The sequence below is a fragment of the Podarcis raffonei genome, chromosome Z (genome assembly GCF_027172205.1).
Source record: "Podarcis raffonei isolate rPodRaf1 chromosome Z, rPodRaf1.pri, whole genome shotgun sequence".
NCBI lineage: Eukaryota > Metazoa > Chordata > Lepidosauria > Squamata > Lacertidae > Podarcis > Podarcis raffonei.
Genome location: NC_070621.1, coordinates 33,294,253 through 33,317,435, shown reverse-complemented (window position 1 = coordinate 33,317,435; position 23,183 = coordinate 33,294,253). Strand labels below are relative to the sequence as shown.

The 23,183-nt window shown below is 51.1% G+C and overlaps 1 protein-coding gene across 16 annotated transcripts in view; it reads right to left on the bottom strand.

Moving 5' to 3' along the window:
• Nucleotides 1–1,238: 1,238 nt before the first annotated feature.
• Nucleotides 1,239–23,183, bottom strand: part of BCORL1 (BCL6 corepressor like 1) — a 42,192-nt gene continuing 20,247 nt past the window's right edge. For 15 of the 16 annotated variants that reach the window (XM_053373498.1, XM_053373495.1, XM_053373506.1 and 12 more), the window contains 13 exons: nucleotides 19,982–20,114; nucleotides 18,820–18,910; nucleotides 14,962–17,373; nucleotides 13,394–13,532; nucleotides 12,436–12,516; nucleotides 11,585–11,995; nucleotides 9,529–9,749; nucleotides 8,480–8,686; nucleotides 8,210–8,376; nucleotides 7,073–7,218; nucleotides 5,938–6,015; nucleotides 4,270–4,423; nucleotides 1,239–2,877 (listed from right to left, as the gene is read on the bottom strand). In XM_053373498.1, the coding sequence (XP_053229473.1) occupies nucleotides 2,595–2,877; nucleotides 4,270–4,423; nucleotides 5,938–6,015; nucleotides 7,073–7,218; nucleotides 8,210–8,376; nucleotides 8,480–8,686; nucleotides 9,529–9,749; nucleotides 11,585–11,995; nucleotides 12,436–12,516; nucleotides 13,394–13,532; nucleotides 14,962–17,373; nucleotides 18,820–18,910; nucleotides 19,982–20,067 (4,476 nt within the window). In that variant the 5' untranslated portion in view covers nucleotides 20,068–20,114 and the 3' untranslated portion in view covers nucleotides 1,239–2,594. The remainder of the gene's footprint in view (nucleotides 2,878–4,269; nucleotides 4,424–5,937; nucleotides 6,016–7,072; nucleotides 7,219–8,209; nucleotides 8,377–8,479; nucleotides 8,687–9,528; nucleotides 9,750–11,584; nucleotides 11,996–12,435; nucleotides 12,517–13,393; nucleotides 13,533–14,961; nucleotides 17,374–18,819; nucleotides 18,911–19,981; nucleotides 20,115–23,183) is intronic. The other variant, XM_053373508.1, reaches the window with a different exon arrangement.

Genomic DNA, 23,183 nt, shown 5'->3' with positions numbered 1-23,183 from the left:
ACCAGATTTTTCAAACCAATCCTCCTCCCAGGAGTAACAGAAACCTTGTGTACAGTTAAGCTATGATGGAGCTGATTGGAGATAGGAAACACCACCTTAGCTGCTGCTGAGACTTAAACTCCCATCATCCCTGACCATTGGGTAAATTGGCTGAAAGTGCTTGGACTTGAAGTCCACCCACAGCAACCAAAGGGCCACAGGTTTCCTGTCCCTGGGCAAAACCTTCCATATTAAACAGCACCCCCCCCCCCGCAGCTAGTCCTTCCTTTTGCGCAGCACTCACTGGGAAGACTTTTGCAAAGACAGGGTGCTGCTGCAGCAAATCCCACCTTCGCTGAATGGTATGAGGGATAACCCAGCAAAGTGCCTTAAGATTTTTCTGCAACAGATAATTATACTCTGGTGCTGTTTAAAGTGAGTATAGGGAACCTGTGACTCTCAAGAGTTATTGGCCATTGCCCACGCTGGCCGGGGTGTTCCGAGTTTCCCCAACATCTGGAGAGCCACACGTTCCCCACTCCTGGTTTAAAGAGGAGGCAAAGGGGGCTAAGTCCTAAAAAACCAGCTGTGTGAACAGAGCACTTGCCTCCTTTAAAGAAATTAGAACATTGGGTTCCGATAGAGCTGGGAGAGAAAGTGTATGTGGAGGCTGACCCTTTCAACTTCCTCATACCCCGTTTTACACAACTGGAATCACAGCAGCTTTAGCTGAGGGGTGAGTGGATGGGAATTCCAGTCAGGAAAATGCAAGTCGCTTAAATGATGCACCTTTGAAAAAAACAGTGCAGGCTCTCAAATTAAAACTGTCTTGCAAGACACCTTCGTGCTCAACAGTTTAGGTAATGGACAAGAGTATCGGTGCCAAAATCCATCTCCCTTCCTTGCTGATCTTGGTTTACTGGCCCGTACTGGGACTAAGAGCCCAGCTCTCTCTTCCCCCAACCAGCAACAGCTTGCTTTTTCCTGGGAGGGATGGCAAGAAACTGTTTTCAAAAGCCAATTGTTATTGTACAGGTAAGCATCAAGTGGAAGTTGTTAACAGCCTTCTTTGGTCTGCACAGCTCACTGCCAAAAATGGGTAGAAGAGGCAGCCATTATGGCATATGTATAACACTCGTTTTCCCCTCGGAGCAGAAGTGCTTCTGTGATGGGGCTGCTTCCCCCCCACCCCCTGCCCTGCCCACCAGGCTTCAGAAGTAAGAGAGGCCGGACCCAAAAGACGAGGCAGGAGACTGAGGCCCTGATGCAGGTTTTTCTGTACATAAGTGTTTTTGACACCAAAGCGTTGCTTAAAACAAATCAGAAGAAGAAGAAAAAGCAGCAGCTGCAGCACACGCCCCAAAGGCCCAAAGCCTTGGTGGAAAAGAGAGATGGGGGCGGAGAGAAGGGAACGCTGTTTGCTTTTTCCAAGGAAGGGGGCCAGTAGAGGCAGCCTGCTTGCAAAACTGATTTTGGGGCTGTGCAAGGAAATGCAGCTCCCCGAATGGGAAGGGAGGGAAAACACAACACAAAAGAACAAAAATGTCACCACCCAAAACAACCTCCCCAGAGCAGGGGAAGAGCCAAAATAATAAGAGATTGTCCAGTCCTTGTTAGCACCTGTACAATAAAACTGTACCACCCCCCCACCCCCTGCCCCCCTACCCTCCAAATGATCCTCTCTCTCTCTCTGCTGCCCCCACCCCATTGAAGATCGTACTGCCTTGCCCGCTGAACTGACTGAACAAGGATGAAATTATAAGGAGGGAGTGGGGGGGCAAATAAAATTGCTGAGACCAACAGGTGCCTTTGGCTGTATAATAATTCTGTTTCGAAAAGTGGCTGGCTGGACATAAGAAACAAAATAATATGATAAAAAGGGCAGGGAGGGAAATGCACCCAACCAGGGGTGCTAACTTGAATAAAGTACTGGGGGGGAGGAGGTGTCGCCTTGCTTAGCTGCTCACAAGACCTGATGACCGCACACCATCTGAATGGTTATGCTCCTCAACTCTGGGGGGCCCCGGCCCCTCAAATATTTTATTGTGGAGGCTGAAGGTTGGCTCCTACTGTAGCTGGTTGTCTCTAAAACAGAGAGGAGAGAAGAAACAATAGCCTCCCTCTCGCTATTTCGTGGAGGAGAGGAGAAAGGTAGCCCCAGCTTAGTCACTCAGGGGAATCCCAGAGGCGATGGTGGCTGCAGGAAGTTGTCCCCTGTCTCTCCACTCACCCCCCTCCCCCGAATCACAGTGATACAGACTTAGCAAGAACAAAAAAGAAAAAGAACACCACAAATTAAATACTAATTTAAATAAATACTCTGGGAGAGCTTGGGGGTGGGGAAAGAGATGCAGTTCCATGGAGAGGCTTCCGAACCACCGAGGCCCTGCAGCAGGTGAACGAGTGCAGAGTCCAGGGCACAGGGGACGGCAGCTTCCTACTCCCAGGGTGGGTGGGAAGGTAGGAGGGCAGGCGGTGAGCACCCGTTGCAGTTCGTCAGGGAGGACCAGGCAGACAGAAGCCCTGCCCGCGAGAAGGCCACCTTCTCTCCTTGGTCCAGATTATTGCCTCGCAGTGCAGTCCGACGCCGACAGAGGGGAATGCCCAGCCCCCCGTCAGCTGCTCCAGGCCTCCAACATCACCTCCGAGCCCAGGAGCCGAGCCAGCTCCGGCTCGTGGCGCACCAGCTCCACCGTCTCTGCAGCGCCCAGAGCCAAGGGGGGCGCCATGTGCGCCTGGATTTCTTCCGGGGCCAGCACCTGGCTCAACGACACCTGGCGCTGGAACTCCACCTTGGGCAGGGTGGTCACCTCGAAGTGTGGGAAGCGGGCCTGAAAGATGCGGGACGAGAGCTTCAGCCGCTTCAGCACATCCGAGAAGAGGAACCAGTTGCAGGGCCTGGGCAAAGGGGAGAAGCGCGGTGGTCAGTAGGGACCTGCTCTCTGTGCCCATCCCTCCCCTGTTCTCTATTTCACCCTCCCCCTCCCACCCCTACAGTCAATGTTCTAAAAGCTGAAATGCAAGGGTTGAAACCTACCCATAAGCGACACCATCCCATCTTGATGGAAGCCCATTTCCCCCATATGTTGCTGGATCGCAACTGCCATTATTCTTCCCACTCGCCAAACTGGCTGGGGCCAACAGGAGTTGGAGCTCAATGACATCTGGAGGGGTCACATGTTCCCCATCCCTAATGTACTCAGAGCAACTGCCCTATCTTCTAGTGCCGTGTTTCCCCAAACGTGGGTATGCAGCTGTTTTGGGGCTATGATTCCCATCATCCCTGACCACTGGTCCTGCTAGCTAGGGATGATGTGAGTTGTGGTCTGAAAACAGCTGGAGACCCAAGTTTGGGAAACACTGTTCGAGTGTTTTTATTTAAAAAGTGGTTGCGCTGCAACTCCACACAACCTCTCTCCCCAGCCGTTAGCACCCACCTCACATCACCCAGGGCCACAACTGCCTGGTGCGAGTAAGTGAAAAGGATGGTAGTGCTTTGTTTTTGAACACCATGCTTCAAACCCTCCTGGGTGCCCATTATGCTTAAATACACTGCAGGCCTGTCCCTTCCGACATCTCAGCTGGAGGCATGACTTGGGTCAGGTAGTGGGACTTCTGGGTACCTCGTTCTCTGTGCTGTGCGGCCCTCCCCCACCCCTCCCCCAGCTTCTGCCTACTAAAAATCAGAACCAATGGTGCAAAAGCACAAGACATTCTGAGATCTGCTTACTTTGCATCCTTTATCTGGGTCACAGCATTGTAATGACTGCAGCACCAGCAGTTTGGAATGGTGCTTTTGCAGATGCCGGATCTTGGCCACGACCCTACCTGCCCCCACCCCCGTCCTTTTGGAACCACGGATCTCCCACCACTTCCACACTTAATATGCAGAATAGGCATCACGTACCCCCACCACCACCACCACCACAAAGCCTGTTATTTTGTCATGGTTTGCCAGTCTCTCATTTGTCACAGCAGGCTCTCTGAATGCCCCTCCCCTCCTTCAGCAGCTGGGAAAAACCTTGCTGTGCCTGTGTGAGCTGGAGAAGGAAAGGGAAAGTTGACTTGCAAGCAAATGCACGTCTCGCTCATCCTTTCTCCAAGGCTCTCAAAAGCTGTTGTCTGCAACAGACCCATCCTTCCGTCCCTCCTGCTCACCACTTTCCAATGACACTGGTCTTTGGACTTCAGGTCTCCTCTTTCTCCCAGGGAGTGGTGGGGTGGTACAATGTGGCCTGTTCTCACAAGCTCCCCAAGCTCTCCCAACAAGGAGATGCTGGCACTACTCACCCCCGGGAGACAGACACTTCCAGGTTGTAGCAGGGGAGCAGCGGCTTGTCGGAGAACTCAAACATGAGGTGGTCCGAGTCCTGCTCATCTTCCTCCTGATCAGAGCTCCCGGGAGGGTTGAGCAGAAGGTCACAGCCGATTTTATCTTTCCCCTCTGAAACAAGGGATATGGGAAATGGAGAGGGAGAGGGAGGTGAGTGAGGGGAAACGCCACGGGCTCAAAGAACTCTGCACGCACAACCTTGCTCCCTAGCCTTCCCTGTGCCCAGTTCACTTGCTGGACAGCCATCGCCATAGCAACCCAACCACGGGCTGCAAAAGAAGCCCAGCATGGAGATGCCTGGAGGAACAGCTGGCAGAAGCCAATAGAAATTTAGAGACCACTATGGGGCTGTGTTACGCTGCAATGCTGCAGGAGTGCAGAAGGCTCAGGCTGGGTGAGGAATGTAGGTCTGCAAGAATGACAGCTCCTGTTTTGAAAAACCCCATGCATCTAGCCTTTTTAGGTGCAGAGAAACATCTGGCAGTGCAAGTAAGCGGGGTCTCCTGATGTTTCAGAAGTCAGCATGTAAGATTTCCAGTGGTTGGGGTGCATAGCTCATCAGCCCCTCCCAAGATCAGTAAAGCTAGAATAAATGACAAAAAAAAAAAAACCCCAAACAGTGGAATAAATTGTGCATAATAAGGGAACATGCACGGTGCTCAATCCTTGTCCTTCAGAGCTACCTTCTCCAATGTGGTGCCCTCCAGTTGTGTTTAGACTACAACTCCCATTACTCATGACTGTCAGCAGTGCTGGCTGGGGTTGATGGGAGCTGGGATCATGCAGCATCTAGAAGGCACCAGGTGAGGGGAGGCTACTTTCAGCAGGCACAAAATTCAACTCCTCTGGACTGCACGGATGCAAAAATGCTGGGTTCCTCTTTCCCACATTTAAACAGAGAATACAAACAGTCCTAGATACATACTGCCTCTCATTTCCCCAGTCTCTCCACTCTCAGGATGGGAGAGGCCAACTTCCTCAGGCACAGGAGCAGCAGGTTATTTTCTCCCACAGAGAATGGCTGGAATTCTGGCACAAGGTACGCCAAAAGTCACCCATCTCTTGCTGCCTACTGCTTGCTCAGAGCTGCCACTAGGGCAAGGACAGGGAACCTGTGGCCCTCCAGATGTTGCTGGACTCCCAACTCCCAACAGTCCAAGCAAATGGTTAGGGATGACGGAAGCGGAAATCAAGCAGCACCTGGAAGGCCACAGGTTCCCTATCCCTGCCCAGGCTGAAGAAGGGAAGGCACCAGCAAAGGAACAAAGAACAGAGGAAACATCCCAAGGTGCGCTTGTGAGACCAACACATCTTGAGCTTGAAGGCTCTTCCATAGAGGCAACCAAACCAGTTTCTTCAAAGGGCAGTAACTGGGCAAAATCACCCACCTTTTGAAGAAAATGGTTCAAACACATCTTTGAAGATCTTTCTCCTCCATGCAGTACGCTGCAGGAGCAAGTGGTTTCAGACCAAAAGACAGAGTGCTTGGGAAACAAATCAAAAAATGCCCTGCACTTCATTCCCTTGCTCCAAACATCCTGCCTCTAAGGACGGAGGGAAGCCAATCAGCTCCACTACTTGTTGTTCCAGGGAGCAGGGAAAAGAGGTAGGTGGGGTCTACTCACCTACTATAGTGCTGCTGTAAAAATCCCAGGCTGTATGGGGGTCCCCTTCAGCTCGACCCTGCAGATCCAAGAGGTAATCTGCAAGAAGATAAAATGGAATAAAGGAAGCAGAGATGTCAATGTGTTTTCGGGTGCTTAGGCAAGGTTCCCAGAGAGTAAGGTGGGGGACTTTTTGACCTGGTGTGCCAGATATTTTATCTCTCCCCATCCTTTGTGGCTGAACTTTTACAGGTAGGCAGAGGCAACCCATCTGCCATCAGGTGACCATTAAGTAGGCAATCTTGCTCACCTGTTTAAGTTAACTTGTGGAAGGAAAAAGTCACCAGGAAGCAGCAAGGAGCAGAACTGAACTCTCTCTCATCAGGTGATGGGAGGGCACTTAAAATACTGATGCTTTGGCTGAGCATACCAGCTCCATGTGGGGAACAGGCAGGCACAGCCCATCAGCTGATTTCACCCACCCATCAAAGTGATGTCAGGTGACTGACCAGAGAGGGTACAGTTTAGGGGAAATGGCCTCATGGGCCAAACTTGACCCAAAATTGGCCTGCAGGATGAAGGTTCCACAATCCTTGCCATAAAAACTGATTAAAGCAGGGTTTCCCAAACTTGTGCCTCCAGCTGTCGTTGGACTACACCTCCCATCACCCCAAGCTAGTAGGAGCAGTGGGTCAGGGATGATGGGAATTGTAGTCCAAAAAACAGCTGGAGACCAAAGCTTGGGAAACCCTGGATTAAAGGCATAATTCAATGTGGATTTATTATGAAAGATTGTGATGTTATGATAAATCCACATTGAACTTTGCAAGCCTTTAATGGAGCAAAAATCTTCGTCTTTGGCTCACGGGTACCTTCTAGAAATATTCATGTAGGATTCTAGTCTAATGTTTTCAAGGTAGAGCCCTCCAACATGAATCCGTCCAAAGCCCTCCTCAGAGGGAAAACTATGTACCAGAATCAACCCAAAGAAGCATGCATATATCCTGCAGAATGATGTCCTTTAGTGCAAATCAGGCACTTTTCCTGCAAAACCCATGTGCATTTTCGACTGCAGCAACACACACGTCATATCTAGTATCCAATGGCTGGGGTGTGTGTAAAATTGCTGCCTTACCTTTGACAAAAGGAAACCTACCATTAAGGAAATTTTTCATGTTTTCGCTGCTGGCCAGCTTCAGGGCAGTCTGCCCCGAATATGTAGCCAGGGTTGGGTCAGCACCGTAAGACAGCAGGAGCCACATGATCTCCAAGTTGTCATTTGCTGCAGCATCATGGACAGGCCTGCCAAGAGACAAAGAGTTTTAAATCAGATTTCACAGAGTCAAAAGGCTGGAGCTGAGCAGGGATCACCCATTCCTCCCTGGCCTCCCCATAGGCCAGCCATCAGGGAACCCTTAAGGAACCTGCAAGGGACCCTACCCCTCCTGTTTGCCTTTGTGAAGTGTTGTGTACTCTCTGTTAATGACAGGCGGCAAGCTCAGCATCTGCTTGCCTACAAGAGGTTCCAGGTTCAACCCCTAGGAGCTTCTGGTAGGGCTGGGAGAGACTTGTCTGAAAAACCAGCCAGCCTCAGCCAGCCAGCGTAAACAATATGCTGAAGTGGATGGAAGGGTCCTGTGCTCTGCTACATATTTTAAATAGGGAGAAATGAATATGGAGAAATGTCCACTGTTGGTCTGTCCTTGGTAACTGAGCAACGGCCATATTATTAATAAATAATTATCCCGAGCTGCAAGGATTTAAAGAAGTACCAGACATGAAGGAGCCACAGCTCAATGGCAAAGCACATGCCTTTCAAGTACGTGGGACAACAATTTAGTCCCCGGAATTACTCGATAAAAGTTCCAGGCACCGCCACTTTGGGCTCGGGACATTGCAGAACCGATGCACCTCAGGGTAGGTGAGTGCATTAGACAGCCCATCCATCGCGTCTTTCTCATGGGGTGAGGCCTGGACTGGACTGCTTTCAAGACCGCAGAGGGATTCCTGCTGAGCCTTCTCCCTAGCATGCTATTTTTCTACGTGCAGGGATTTTTAAATAGAGAGCAGCTCCACTTCAGCAGACAGTTTAAGTTGGCAATGGATCCTGACTCTCCCCTGCCCTAAATCTGACACTCTTAAGTACTGCACCACAGCAGCTCTCACTGGCTTAACTCGCCAATGTTACAGATCCAGAAGCTAAAACGCGCCAAATGAGGCCCAGAGTCAGCGGACTACTTAGCCCCTGGCCAAGCCCCTGGCAACTGTGGTTCCTCAGCAGCGGTGGACTTGCCTGGTGCCATCCTGTGCACTGCAGTTCACGTTTGCACCATGCTCCAGCAAGAGCTGCAGGATGTCCACCCAGCCGCGAGCGCAGGCCTCGTGCAGGGCTGTGTAGCCTGCGTTGTCCCTGTGGTTGACATCGTTGTTTTCCTTCTGCAGGCAGTACATCACCACATCCTGGTGAAAGAACCCCCAACCAAGATTAGTAAACAATGGCAGCACTTGTCTCCTGCTGTTTATCTACCAGCCCTGCCCCCCCCCCGCAAGAACTGGCACCCACCTTGTAGCCAAGCCGGGCTGCTCTCTGCAGCAGTGTCTCCCCAGCATTCTTGTTCACAATCAGTCGGCGAGCTTCAGGGGGCACCGGCGGGGCTGCGGGGGACTCGAGGGCTCTTTCTGATTTGTGCTGCCGGGACTTGTTCAACAAGCAGGGTTCCCGAGCTTTCTTTGGAGAGCGTGTCTTGGACTGGCTCAGGCGTGCCTTGGCCTTTAAAAAAAAAAGGAACACAGAGAACAATTGGGGAGGAAGAATAGTGTCAGAACAGGACTAAGCGAAGAAGAATTCTGAACCTCTAAAAAAACCAAAAAAAGCTTGCATTCCACAAGGTCACAGTTTACATCAATAACATGTTTACTTTTGTATGCACACTCAATTCTGCTTCTGCTAGCTGTGGAGAAGGGCAGAAAATGATATGCAATATGGAAGTCCGGAAATCTCAGCAGTGTAAATCACACTCTCCAACACCACACTAGCCCAGTTTACTGGGATCTCACAGGCATCACTCACATTTTGTTAAATCTTAAAAAAAAGAAAAGAAAACTGAGACTCCCAAATGTTGGATTTGGCTCCCAGTAATCCATTCTGCCTTTGCATTGTGCACAGGAGGGCAGATCAGATTGCCAATCTGGGTTCTGAACACATACACACCTGGCTTCTGCTCTGATCATATTGAGAGCCCTTTAAAATAAAATGAAAAATGCTGGCAGATCCTATGAAGTGAGGGAGCAGCTGTACACCAGGATGAGACTCTTTGTTATGCTTAAATTAATACTGTTGACAACAGGGATGCGCTGCCTGTGGCACTTCAGCTCCCTCCCACCCCAGCCAGGAGGGTTATGGGTTGCCCCTCCTTGGTATGCAATACCAAGTGGCAACTTCCCAAGGCCCCAGGCAACCAAGGTAAGTTATTTCCCAGCAACTGCTAGCTAAACCTTTTAACTGGCAATTGAGCCTGGTTTTGTAGCTCAGACTCCCACAGAGCCCTGGGTGCAGCACCCGTCTAACCCTATCCCGAAATCAACTCCAGCACCTCCTAAGCAATACTGTACCTTCCCCTCTTCACAGATGCCTGAGAGGTGTTTGGTTTTGCATTTGCGTTTCCCGGAAGGTTTCTCTAGCACATCCTGGATGGGAGCCGAGTCGGGGTGATCCAAGAGGAATCCGTTGTGGAAGTCCAGGCGTCCTTGGAGGGTTGGAGAAAGCCTGCTCCTCAAACACAGGTCTGAGCCTTTGCTCGGCACAGCATCCTTGTGCTTTTGGTACCTGAAGTCTGCAAGGCAAGCCAGAGGAGGATTAAACAGAACAAAGGAGGCTCAAATGCACACATCCCTGTGAAGCCCTTCCGGGAGGGCTCAGAATCAGCTCCCGAACATGCAAACAGAAGTGGGGAGTAGAAAAAGAAAGGAACAGCAGAGGTTTCAGAGCAAGCTTCTTGGTTGCTCCCCTTGCATACCATCAGCCAGCCGTGGATACGTCAGAGGAAGCTGTCCAGTATCCTCAGTCTATGGAGTGCTGCTAAGCAACTGCTCCATTTTAGCCAACTGAAATGGAACTAACGTCACAACTTCCGCACCTATTTCCCTAGCCCCCTTCTATTCTGAGCCACTGCCACATTACCGTGGCAGCGAGTTCCGTAACTTTATTGCATTTATTATTATGCCACCGACGTACATGATCCTTTGCTAACAACTTGAAAGGAAGATGGTTCAGCGGGCCAGAGAACTGCAAAAGCAAAGGATTCTGGGAAACTGACACCTTTGACCAGAAGCAAAGAATTAGCATACAAACGAGGACGAAGAGAGACTGGTGGACGGACCCACCACTGGCAGCACACGCTGTTAGATACACTGCAGACGTCCACAATCGCCCCAAAGGGAAGCTGTGCTTGAAGTTCTACGTAGTTTCCTCCTGCTTAATGAGTTTTCCCACAATACATGCGGCCCTGTCCTCCCTTAAGGCTTCCAGGCCTTTAAGCTCTTCGCAAAGCACTCCGCAGCTTTTTCCACCCCTGCTAGCAAAGCCCAAGCCAAAGCAGCCGCCCCCTGGTGGCTACCACAGCTGACAAACTGGACAGTTGTGCCTTGCTCCGCGCCACTACGGAAGACTTGTCCTCACTCAGGCTGAAGAGGGATGCCTTCCTGCAGCCGACAGCAGGATTAATTTGGCAAGCCTGCAAGAGCAATTGTCCCTCTTCTTTCCAATGGCCTAAAAGGGTTTTGTTTTTGTTTTTGTTTCTTAAAAAAAGATGCCAGAAAGGAGAGGGACAATTGCTTGTTATTTCCTCTCTGGTAAAGCACTGCCTTTTAAATTCTAGGGAGGAGACGGCTGCAGCATAAGTTGTTCAAAGGGCACTCCACAGACTTAACAGCCGTTCAGCAACAAATAAGCAGGCTAAGACGCTGGTGAGGTCTGTTTTGACAACTTCCAGGGAAGTGAAGTTGGATGGGTATCCACCAGGGGTGCTTCAGGCACAGGCAGAGCTGTGTGCAGTTTGTGCAGTACTTAGTGCAGGATGACAAACTTTAGACTGCAGCACATGGTTCAAAATGCATGGTCAATGCTTGGCAAAACCTCAGAAGACCCGAAGAAGGGAGACCGCCAGTCCCAAGTTCACACTGTTTCCATGGGCTATTACTACTGCACATGCACAGAAACATGGTGGGCAAACTAAGAGTGCTGGCAACCACTGTGAGCAGCGGGGGCACACAGGATGAACGATGTTTCCCTCTCTGCCCCTTACAACCCTCCCAGTCACAGGTATTGGCATGGACTGGCTCAGCCCACAAATTTGTGTTTTTTATTTACCAGCCTGCCCCACGGCCAGCAAGAAACATGGGCTACACTTTCTTTAAGAATTGCATTCTGCCAAGCAGGTTGGCAGAGGAGAGGCAGAAAGGTCCATGCCTCCTTTGCGAGCCCACTCACTCGCCTGCATGGGATTCCTGGTTGCCCATGGCGACTAAGTGAATTGTTAAATGCGAAGCTGCCACAGGGCCAAGTAACACTAGCCTGACAGCGCAGAAGTGGCACCAAGGGCTGCCGCCTTGAGGATCCCTGCCCTGCAGCCATGCCCTGTGCCCGTTCCCGGTGGCTCCCCTTCGCTACCTGCTTTCATTTTCCGCCGCTTATGGCAACAGCTCGTGTGCTCCTCTTTCTCCCGCTCTATCAAGTACTCTCCAGTCTGGTACTTCCAGCTTTTCTGCCTCCTCCTCTTCTTCCTCTTGATGTGGCCGCTCTCCTCCTCTGCCTCCTTGCGGCTCCACAGCTGCCGAGTGGCGTCCACTTGCCACGGCATCCCCTGACTCTTGCGCGAGTGGAAACTGCTCTTCTCTGACCGCGACCGCTCTCCGTCTTTGCAGCCGGAGTGGGGGGAGAGGCGGTGGGATTTTCTCAGCCTGCGGTGCCTCAGGGCAAGCTCATCCTCTCCCCCGACATTCTCTTCTTCCTCTTCCACCGGCGGTAGAATCTCCTGGCCACACTCCTCCAACATGTTAACAGAAGAGCCTCCCATGCTTCCTACAGGGAGAAGGAAAGGAAAGGACTCCCTCGCTCTTCAATCAGAATTAAGCACTACACCTCGGGATCTCAGCTTTAGCTACAGCTCCCTCTTTCGTGCCCGATTTTCCCTCTCGGAATCCCCTAATATATAATTTATTTCACATGCAACAACAACAAAACAATTAGCAAATCCAGATGCTGATTTTTCTTCAAAATTCACATACTGAGGAAGAGACCTGTGCAACTCAAAAACCTGCACACTTGGTTTCAAAATTAAATTGACCCAAAGTACAGATATTGCTTGTCTCTTTCTGCATGGTTGTTTAGGGACTGAGGGACCGAGGCAGCTAAGCTAAGAAGATTTCACACAACACACAAGCATATGTTTCAGACAGACCACAACCCCCTGAAAAAAAGCCAGGTTCCCCTCCCCCAGGTCGAAGGAATCAGCCACTCACCTGTCTGGCTGCGTGTCCGGCTGCTCAGCACCACAGGAATGAAGTCCCGGAAACTGTTCTTTGATTTCTTCTCAACAAAAGCTGAGGAGGATTGTTTGGTTGGGGGGAAAGAAAAGGAAAAAGAAGAGAGCTCTGAAAACTAAACTGCCATCTGGAAAAATACAACTATTGGTCCAGGGAAGCTGCACATCCTCCATCCTGCCCCCATCCCCAGAGGAGATCTTAGCCACAAGCAGGTGTGAAGCTGGGAAAGTGAGCCCACAAACCCAAAAGGGGGTTTTCAGACACACAACTCGAGATTAGGGAACAACAGATCAAACTGTGCATGGGTTCAGTCGTTCAGTCTGCTCTGTCCCACTTCCACATTAGTTGGAAAATATACTTTAAATTTTTCATTTCTATCCCGCCCTTCCCGCCCACATAAAATACACATTTAAAACGTATTTTGGTACCCCCCCCCCAGGAGCAAAACCCAAAGGACAGTTGTGTTCTGATTTGCATTATCATTAGCTTGTACCCTCATGCCCAGCTCAACAGGCACGTGGTCCTGCCATGGTTGCACAAACAAAAACTGAGGTAGAGGAAATTGCAATAAAACAAAATAAAAACCTGCATCTAAGTTGTCTAATAGGCTTGATGTTTGTTAAACCTTTGCTTACACGTATTTTGCTTCCTCACAAGAAAGGAAAATGCTAGGCACGCTAATGTATTTTAAGCAAGCCAGAAATTCAGAGAACGGGCCTCATATACCCCAGAGAGGATGGACAGAAACCCCCCACACTGCAGGTAGCAGCTCTGCCCTTTAAGGGGGGCTCACTCCCATTTCGATCCCTCTCTCAAGAGATAGGCAAAGATGGGCCGTGCCCAGCAGAGAGAGATCAAGTGTAGGAGATTCTTCCATGGATGTTGGACACTTTTAGGAAAGGTAATCGCCAGAGCCCAGACCTGGCTCCTGTACCTTCTTCGCAGCTGTGCCCATGATGCCCTGGAGACGCCTTCCGGCGCTTGCGCTTGGCACGGGGGCTGCCATGCTCCTTCGTGGAGCCCGACCGGCTCTCTTGCTTGCTGACCTCGTGGGAGCTGTGGTACTTCCGCCACTGTGGACACAGAAGAGACACACTGGCGGTGAGAGGCAGCGAGAGGTCTTTGCCAGGTTTGTTCCACGTTATTTTTTCCCCAAGTTTGTACCCCGCACATCCAGCGCTCCCATGTCCCCAGGGCTGCTTGCAATTGAAATGAAACTTCAGAAATACAACACAAGGCAGAATGAAACTCTGGAACTGAAATGCTAGGGAGATCCAGCAGATTTTAAAAAAGCACAGCAATAAAAACCGCTACCCCAATCTGCTTAACAGGTAAAAAAATAAATAAATAAAATTAAAACCTGGGAAAATGGAAAAGGTCTTAGCTGGTGATAAAATGATATCAAATCAGGTGCCACCTGGGGGAAGTGTGTGTGTGTGTGTGTGTGTGTGTGTGTATAGGAATACCTGAAAAGGTCTCTCACTGCCCTTATTGCCATTCACTTAGCCTTTGAAGGGCAAGTCACCCTCAGAAAGGCTACAGAAGTGAACTTCAGTCACAGTGGTAGGGAGGATAATCTGGGTTCCAAGCCATGCAAGAGCTTTAAAGTGATAAGCACGGGCCACTTTGAACTCTGAAAGGAATCAGTGGCCAGGCCGTGGCTTCTTAATGGCTGCGTCTCAATCAAGCAGCTGCTGGCAACAGGGCATGCACTTGTGGCAATTAAAACAGACTTGCCCTAAGCCATATGACACAGCCAAGTGCCTCTGAGCCTCTTCTGACGTCACATGCTCCATCTAGCTGCACGAAGAAACCTCTGACGCAAATAAAGTCAAACCCAGGGAAAAGCCCAAGGCATTCTGATAAGGCTGGAACCACCAGACAAAACTAGAAACACTTCCAAGACCACATCTGGGATTCACACATCAGCCTCACCTCCAACTAGTGTGTTACACAGAGATTCAACCTGGCTACAGTTTTTTAGAGGACAAACTGCATTTTAAAATGTAACATCAGAGGCATTTGTCATGTAATTATTTCCCCTGGATCCATTCTGTCTGTTAGCTAAGATACAGCGAAAATAAGAAACTGAATAAAAAATAACCAATCAGGACATTTGTGTTAACAATGGACACTGATCCTAATAGTGCTCTCATGCATCAAACAAGCACTTCTCATGAGGGAGAGTCACAAAATAATTTAAGATGCACAGTGTTATCACATGAAATTCCTGGTTCTGTCTGCTGTCCAAGCAAGATTCTCTCCTTCCTGTAGTATTGGAAGCAGCTCTGCAGGACCTCCATCAGCACTACAGGAGTTTACTTCCAACATCTTTCAAGTTCATCTTTCCTAGTTCATCTTTATCCTTGTCCTCAGCAAGAGATTAGTCCTCCCTGAGGACTCCCTAACCCTCAGCCCAGTCTCACCCATGCCACCCCTCAGATGCTGCTCCAGGAAACGCTGGGTGCGAGCCCTGTTTTCACATCAGGGCAAGTCACTCACCTTGCGGGTGTGCAGGTTCTGGCTGTCCGATTTGCAGGGGGCCTGAGATTCCTCACTGCCCCTGCACTTCTGCTTCTTGTGGGTCAGGCGGTCTGGCCCGTCATGCTGCCGCTTGGACTTGCAGGGGAAGCCCTCCTCCACTTTGATGTGGGCCACCCCCTTGAGCTTGGCTTTCGGAGGGCTTCTCGAGGCAGCCCCAGCATGAACACAAGTGGTGGAGGTGATCAGCACCTCTGGCTCCACCCGTTCCTTCTTCACGCGGCTGAGATCAACCTGGTGCACGCTGCGGAGAGGGACTTCTGCCGCCGCCTGATCCAGAGATGCGTTGCTGCACTTCCGGTCCTTGCGCTTGCTCCCTGGGAGAGGTGTCTCAGAGGTCGTCCGCACGCTTGGCTGGCTAGCTAAGGAAAGGCCGTGAGATAGGTAGGCAGTCAAGACCTGGTTTTTAGGCTTGGCATCCCCGGGGCGCTTGCGGCTACAGCCCTCTGGGGGAGCTTTGGGCTGCGGGGTGGCCTCTGCTGCCAAGTCAGCCTCGAGTCTGTCGGAGTCGTATTTTGGGATGAGACCCTCGGAGCCCCTTGCGTCTGGGAGGCTGGTCTGAAGAGCTGGTGAGATGCACAAAGGGCTGGCTGTGTTCGGCAAGGCTGCCTTACAACCCTTGCCCTGAGAGGGGGCTTCGGGGGGCTTCTGGACCACAGCGGAGGACTCTATCGGCTGCACACCAGGGAACGTGGCCAGCTCGCCCGCGCCAGCTGGCTTGCAGGGGGCAACTTGACTCGGGCACAGCTGCCCGGCTGCCGAGATGCCGATGGAAAGCAGAGGGCCCTGATGATAAGGCGACCACCCCACGGGCAGCAGCTGGGGGCTGGCAGGCTTCCCGTTGACTGAGCACCGAGGGTAAACGCTTCCCTGGCTGGGGCTCCAAATGGCCAGCTCCTTTGAAGGGTGCAACTGGGCCCCTGGGACACCCCGGCCACGAAGGAGCTGCCTTGCGGGGTCAGGCGGCCCCTCTCCACCACTCTTCTTCCCAGGAGGCAGCCCACCACTGCGAGGCTCTCCCTGGTCAACAATGGAAATGAGCTCCTGCTTGGCGAGATGGCGGGAGTCCCTGCCAAGGCCGGGGCCGGAATCCTTGCCCAGCAGCACGGAAGCTGGGACTGGGTTGGCCACCCCAACATAGGTGCCTGGGATGGTGCTGATGAGAGCGGTCGAGTTCTTCACCCAGGAGCCCTGCTCCCCATTGCGGAGGAACTCCGGGAAGATGACAAAGGGCGAAGCGGTGCCTGGGCCGCCAATGGCCTGAGCCACCCGCTGAGGTTTCGAGAAGACCGTGGTGAGCAGTGCTTTGCCACTGGTGTGCACCGGGGTCAACACAGGCATCGGGGGCGTCTTGCGCTGGCTCGGAGGAGGCAGCTTCTGGCGGTTTGACTTGGCGGAAAGGTCAAGGGGCATCTCGCTGCATTCCGGGGAGACCATCTCACGCTCCAGCTGTGGGGGGGATTTCAGCGGGGAGATGGAGGCCAGGACACCCGAGGGAAGCTGTTCCGGGACTGCCAGGGCCCTGGTGAGCACGCTGGTGGCGACTGACAGCGGGACAGTGCTGGCACCTGCTGCTGCCGAGGCAGGCGTGCTGGGCGAGAGGTCCGAGCCATCGACAGCAGAGGAGGGTCCGGTGACCGCAAGGGCGCTGCTCTCCCCTGACGGGGCAGGGCAGTTCAGCTGGCTTGTCTCCACAGGCGCCACTTTGGGATCTGCGGCCAAAGGCCTGGCCACGGAGAAGGCATACGGGTAAGAGCGCAGCTCAGAGGGGGCAAGAAGGCTAGGCAGGCAGGGGTCTTGTGGGAAGGAGGGTATGACAGGCAGGGCAAGGGCTGACGGGACCCCGAGCGGACTCGGAAGAGGTGGGAGGTAAACCAGGGGCTGGCTGGGGGTGATGACTGCTCCGGGTGGGAAGGAGAGGGCCATTTTTTGCATAGCAGGGGCCTGAGAAGTGGAGAAACAGACGCTTTTCAAGGTGAAGGTGGCTGGGGCAGAGGTCAAAGTGCTGCAGCTGTTGGTGGCCGTGGCGGCGGCAGCTGTGGCAGCAGCTGTCAAGGCTGTGCCAGCAGCTGGGGTGCTCTTCTCCTTTGCTGGATGCTCACTCTCCAGAGCCTTTGGGCAAGCAGGGGAGACCTCTGCCGCCTCCTTAGCAGACGGCCGTGCACAGTCCGGGCTGCCGCTGCTCTCTGGCCTTGTGAGTCCGCCCTCCCTAACTTTGCCTGGGTTGGCATCGCCACCCTTCAAGGCCTTCTCAGCACAGTCTGGCTCGCAGGGCTGCTCCTTAAGTGTAGGTCCGAGTTCCTCCTCCACGATGCCCTCTGCCTCAAACCCTTGGGCACTGCCGCCACTACTCGAAACTGCCGTGAGCTCCACCTGCAGCAACGAGGGAAGGCAGTTGCGTCAATAATATTACTGTATAAGCACGTTGCTGGTGTTTCACATGCAAATTATATCAGGAATCCTAAAGCAGGTTAGAAATCAGCTTTATTGTCTTGCTAGGGAGCCAAGGCAGATTGACTCGCCTAAGGCTACCCGGAATCAACAAGGGTGACCCACACCTCCACCTGGTACACCAGGTGAGACCCTACCTCCCTTCAGACTTTCTCACCAAAGTAGTGTGTGCCCTGGTTATCTCCTGCTTGGACTACTGCAATGTGCTCTACATGGGGCTACCTTTGAAGGTGACTCAGAAACTACAACTAATCCAGAATGCAGCAGCTAGACTGGTGATTGGGAGTAGCTGCCGGAACCGTATAACACCAGTCCTAAAGGATCTCATTGGCTCCCAGTGCGTTTCTGAGCACAATTCAAAGTGTTGGTGTTGACTTTAAAGCCCTAAACGGCCTCGGTCCAGTATACCTGAAGGAGCATCTCCACCTCCATCATTCACTGGGGTCCTCCTCCGAGGGTCTTCTGGTGGTTCCCTCACTGCGAAAAGCAAAGTTACAGGGAACCAGGCAAAGGGCCTTCTCTGTAGTTGGGCCTGCCCTGTGGAACGCCCTCCCATCAGATGTCAAGGAAATAAACAACTCTTTGACTTTTAGAGGACATCTAGAGGCAGCCCTGCTTAGGGACGTTTTTAATTTTGATGTTTTAGTATGTTCTGATATATGCTGTAAGCCGCCCAGAGTGGCTGGGGAAATCCAGCCAGATGGGCAGGGTATAAATATTATTATTACCACTACCTAGCAATTTCATGGCAAAGGCAAGAGTTGAACTGAGAACTGTCCAGTTCATGTTCTGGTTTGTTTGTTTGAATAGCCACTATGCAACATTTGATCGAAGAAAGCAACATAAGAATCCCTTTCCTGCTTCATCAGATCAAAGGTCCCTATTTGTCCCCAATATCTGGTGCTTGGGGACAGACTGTCTCAGCACGTGGAGGTTCCATTTAGCTATCCTGGCTTAAGAAACAGGAATATCCTTTTGTACCAGGTTCAGATGACTGGACCATCTAGCCCAGTACTGTCTTCTTTGACTGGCAGCAGCTTCCCAGGGTCTCAGGCAAGAGTCCTTCCTAGAACCTGCAACCTGATCCTCTGGAGTTGATGTGGATTGAGCCTGGGTCTATACACATGCGAAACAGTTGCTCTACCTCTTGGTCAGGGGGTAAACAGCCATCAACAAATCTCTCCTTCTCCTCCATTAATGTGCATAACACTCTTTATATAAAAAAGTCACCCAAGTCCATGGCTGTCAGTCCACCCTGTAGCAGCCCATTCCATTTGAGCTGGCCAGATAATTAGCCACTTAGGCCCCCTGTATCTTGGCAAGAGCCAAAGCTTCCTCCCCTAGGTACAGCCACTAAGCTGCCCTTACCTTGGAAAAGCTGCTGCCAGTGCAGAAGTCAGGGGAGCCCAGATGCTGGGAGTTGCTGGTGTTGGTTTCTTCATCAGAAAGTGGGGCTCTCCTGTTGCAGGAAGAAGAGAAAGAATTGTGAAGCTGAGAAACAATCTCCCAAACCTGCAAGACCCAAAGCATCCCCCCACCCCGCTTTTGGGGGTATCTCTTGTGAGCAGATGCACATAGGCAGGGGGCTTCGTCAGCCAGATGCAGTTCATGAGTCATACACAGCTCACGCTTGTCCTAAAGGATGTGCAAGCAAGGCAAGGTTGGCTGCCCAACCTTCAGCAGGAGGCCTGTATAACTTAAGAGAAATTCAGAATCACTGAATGCTTCAATCTTGGTCTCCAGGTGTTGCTGGACTAAAATCCCCCCTCAGCCATGAGGCTCCCTGGGTGACTTTGGGCTGATCACTCTCTTTCAAAGTAGCCTACCTCACTGGGTTGTTGTGAGAATAAGCAATGGGGGAGAGAAGAACCACAAGTTACTTGGAGGAAAGGATAAAACCTTCATTATTATTAAACAACAAAGCCACACACATCCAGCAAAAAAGAGAGAGTTAAAATAATTAACAGAGATCGTAAAATGTGCTGGCTGGTGCTGATCTGAGCCGTAGTCAGCACATCTGGTGCATACCAAGATAGCTACTTTAAAGCAGCAGTCTTCCAGCTTTTTCAGACCCAGGAACTTCCTTTAGCTCAATCATACATATGCTGACCCATTTATTATTTTTCTTACGGTATATTTGTATGGTTGTAGAGCTACTGTTTTGACCCACTGTAGATAAGTAGTGGGTACTTGGTGCAACAGCTGAAGGCTGATGTCTGGTTCAGGGAACTTGTGGGAACTTGTGTCCCTGCAGATGTTGCTGGACCGCAACTCCCATAAGCCTCCAGGCAACAATGAGGAATGGTGGGAGTTGTAGCCCAGCAAAGTCTGGAGGGCCACAGGTTCCCCAGCCCCACTCCGGAGTCTCTTTGCCTAAAACGCCCTACAAATGACGTCAGCTGAACTGCATTTCTGCAAACTGGAGGGCACCCCTTTTCCAATCATCCTCTAAAAAGGAATCCGACCACCTCACACACACCAGCTGCCCAACCTCTTCCCTCCCGGCCTGTGGAGGCCACACGCACCTCACCTCTCTTCGCTGAGGCCACACATGCGAATCCGCTCAGCGCCAGTCCAGTTGTGCACCCCGCTGTAGAGAGGCGCTGCAGAGATCATGACAGCCGCTCAGTGCCAGCCAGTCTCAATCCTGTCACGGGCTCTGCCTATTGAAAAAAACCAACGAAACACAAAGCATTAGGGCCAGATTTGACAGTTGCTGTTTTCAGCTTCTAAGGGGCAGTTCAGACAGATAAAGAGCAGGGGGGCAGTCACACTGACCCTTGGCTAAGGTGGGGTTCTGCCATGCACAAAGTTAGGCTGGAGGCAAGGGCATCTGTAGAAATGTTTTTGGGAAGGTGGAGTTAAAACACCAAAAAGGGGAAAGCAAGCTAACCTCTCTGCTGCACAAAATGAGAATAATTAGTTCTTGTACTTTTTTGCCTCGTATCTCAGGCTTGAAACTTAGCTTGTTTAAAATGAAAAGTGGGGAATCTGGGAGTTATGGTTCATGGGGTGCAGGATTGTCTCCTTTGTGGATGCCTATGGCTGGAGGAAGCATGGAGCGATGCTGGAGAAGAAGTGCAAAAGGCAAAGGCACACACGTCAGCTTGAAATTCCTTGAGCGGAGTTCTGTTCAGATAAAGAGTCATTTCCTCTCCGCACTGAAGCACTGCCAGGCAATTAATTAGCAAAGCAATTCTCAGTACAGCTATGCAAGACATGAGCTGTTGAATTTACAGACTGGGGCCACAGTGGGAAGACCATACAGGGGTTGTGGGAAACCCAAAGAGGGGAGTACGGTAACTTCTCACGATGAGAAGTTAGAACAAAACACAACACCAAGGGCAAATTCAAAGTGACTAGGAAGCTGTGTAGTGTAGTGGTTAGAGCTTGAGACGAAGGAGTCCCAAGTCCAAATCCCAATTACCCATGAACCTTGGGCCCATCATCATGTATTAACCTAACCTCCCTAACAGGGTTGTTGTGAGGATAAAAATTGGGCAGGGAGGAGCATCATCTATGCCACCAAGATCTCCTTGAAGGAAAGATGGAGGTTGAATGCAGTATATGAAATAAAGGGGGGAGAGAGAGATGAAGGAAGCAAGTGTGAACTCCTTTGCCCATGTTGTTTCATGTACCGACCGTATCAGTGCTTTATATAGTTATCAAAGAGCTTGCAGATGTGTGGGGGACTTAAATTCAGAGGGCGAGAAGAAAGCAAAGTACCATACAAAATGGGAGGCGGCGCTGGGGGAGAAGCAGAGAGCACAGATGGGACAGGATCTCCGCGGACGAAAGATGCCAAAAGCAGAGGCCAAGGCTACACGGGCAGCCGTGCGTTTGCCGAAAGCGCAAGGAAGGATGGGGGTCAACAGCAGAGGCACGAAGGCCCCTTGAAGGATGCAGCAACAGAAACGGACATTGTTGAGTGCATTCTTTTTTTGTTGTTCCCAGGGAGGATGTGGGACGTGAGCCAGGCAGAACCATTCCCAGGGAACAGAGAAAAGGGGAGAGCAGGAATCCCTCGCAACCAGGGGAACAAAACCCAGGGATTGAAAATTGGGTAGGGGGGGGGAAGAGAGAGAAAGAGAGAGGAGGCATAGAAACACACACTCCAAGCTAGGCAGTACAAATGCAAGTTCCCAAGGAACTACAAGGAGTTCCCTTCTGGTCAGGCTCCACAAAGGAATTTGCAGAAGTGCCCTCGACCAAGCCCACTGAGAAGCCACCCTGATGGCAAGCACCCCTTCTTGGAGTCAGGAGCCTTGAGAAGCAGCAAGCACCTTCTTTTCCAATCCTCAGTATGCCACTCCCTCAGCAGGAAGCTAGCCATGTACACCTCTTGGGGTCCTATAATGACATCTTGTGTAGCCTGGCAAATTAGCATGACCCAAAGCTCCCTCTCTGCCCATCTACAGTGAACCATTACAACAAAACAGAGGCACCAGGAAAGCACCTCGAGCCTACAAATGTTTACTCAGAAGTTGCCCTGCTTTCGGCACAGTTGAGGCTAACTGTGAAGAGGATGCTGCAATCTGTAGGGTCTTCCAAATTTAGTAAACACCTTAGCAATGGAGTTTTGAATATAGCTCTCATGAGAAAGGGGAAAGCTGCCTCCCACTTCGCCTGTTTTCTCCATTCCCCTGCCTCAGCTGCCTTTTTCAGAAGCCTGTTCCAATTGCCAGAGATGAATCCAATTCGGAACCCATGCAGAAATGCTTGCTGTTTTCCTGTTTCATTGCAAAGTTATTCAAGAAGTAACACACTCGATAATATAGGAAAGATCATCGCCTGGGAGTGCTACACTTGGTCCAGGATGCTGAGGGCTGCTGGAAGCATAGAAGGGATTTTGGTAGCTTACCCATAGAACCAATTCAAAGCACAACTGCATTTGCCATTTAAGCTTTCGCAGGAGTTAGTCCTGCAAGTCAGGGAAGGGCTGTGGATCAGCAGAGGAGTACCGTGCTTTGTATGTGAAAGCTCCCAGGTCCAATCTCTGGCATCCCCAGGTAGGGCTGGGAAAGAGCCCAGCCCCAAATCCTGGAGAGCTGCTACCAGTCAGGAAATGGCCTGCTACTCATTCATCAATAGTTCTTGTAACCTGCCCTTCATCCCAAAGAGCAGCACAGGATGGCTAACAACATAACATGAAAATAACTATATGACACAACTGCCTATCAGTACAATAAACAGCACCATATAGACCCAACACCCTTTGGTCCCCCCACCCTACCCCAAACGGCAGGACAGATTAGTGAGTTTTTAAATTTTGCCTGATTGTGACCAAAGTGGTGGGCGATCCGACGATACTCAGGAGAGAGTTGCATAAACAGGGGGCTGCCATGCTTCATTTTACTGTATAAGGCAGCTTCCTATTTTCCAAAATCCTGGTTCAATGGCAATAGAGTAATAGCTAGTCAAAACCTAATGGATGGGAGGTGAGGTCCACCTTGCTGCAGAGAGGTGCAACTGTGCTCACACACCCCTTCCTAATGGTCAGGAAAGATGCAAGAGGGAGCTTGTGCTGAAACCATGAGAAACTAGTCTCAAGATAGTCTGGAGGAACACCTTGGTCATCCATCTGCACAGGTGGGAGGAGAATTGCTCAAACAAACAAAAGGACTTCTCTATACTTTTGTCCTCTTCAACCTGGTCAATTTCAGGGGTCCTCTTACAGGCTGTGGCATTAGAATTAAGGACCACTAGGCTTTCCATAGTTAAAACCAAACTCA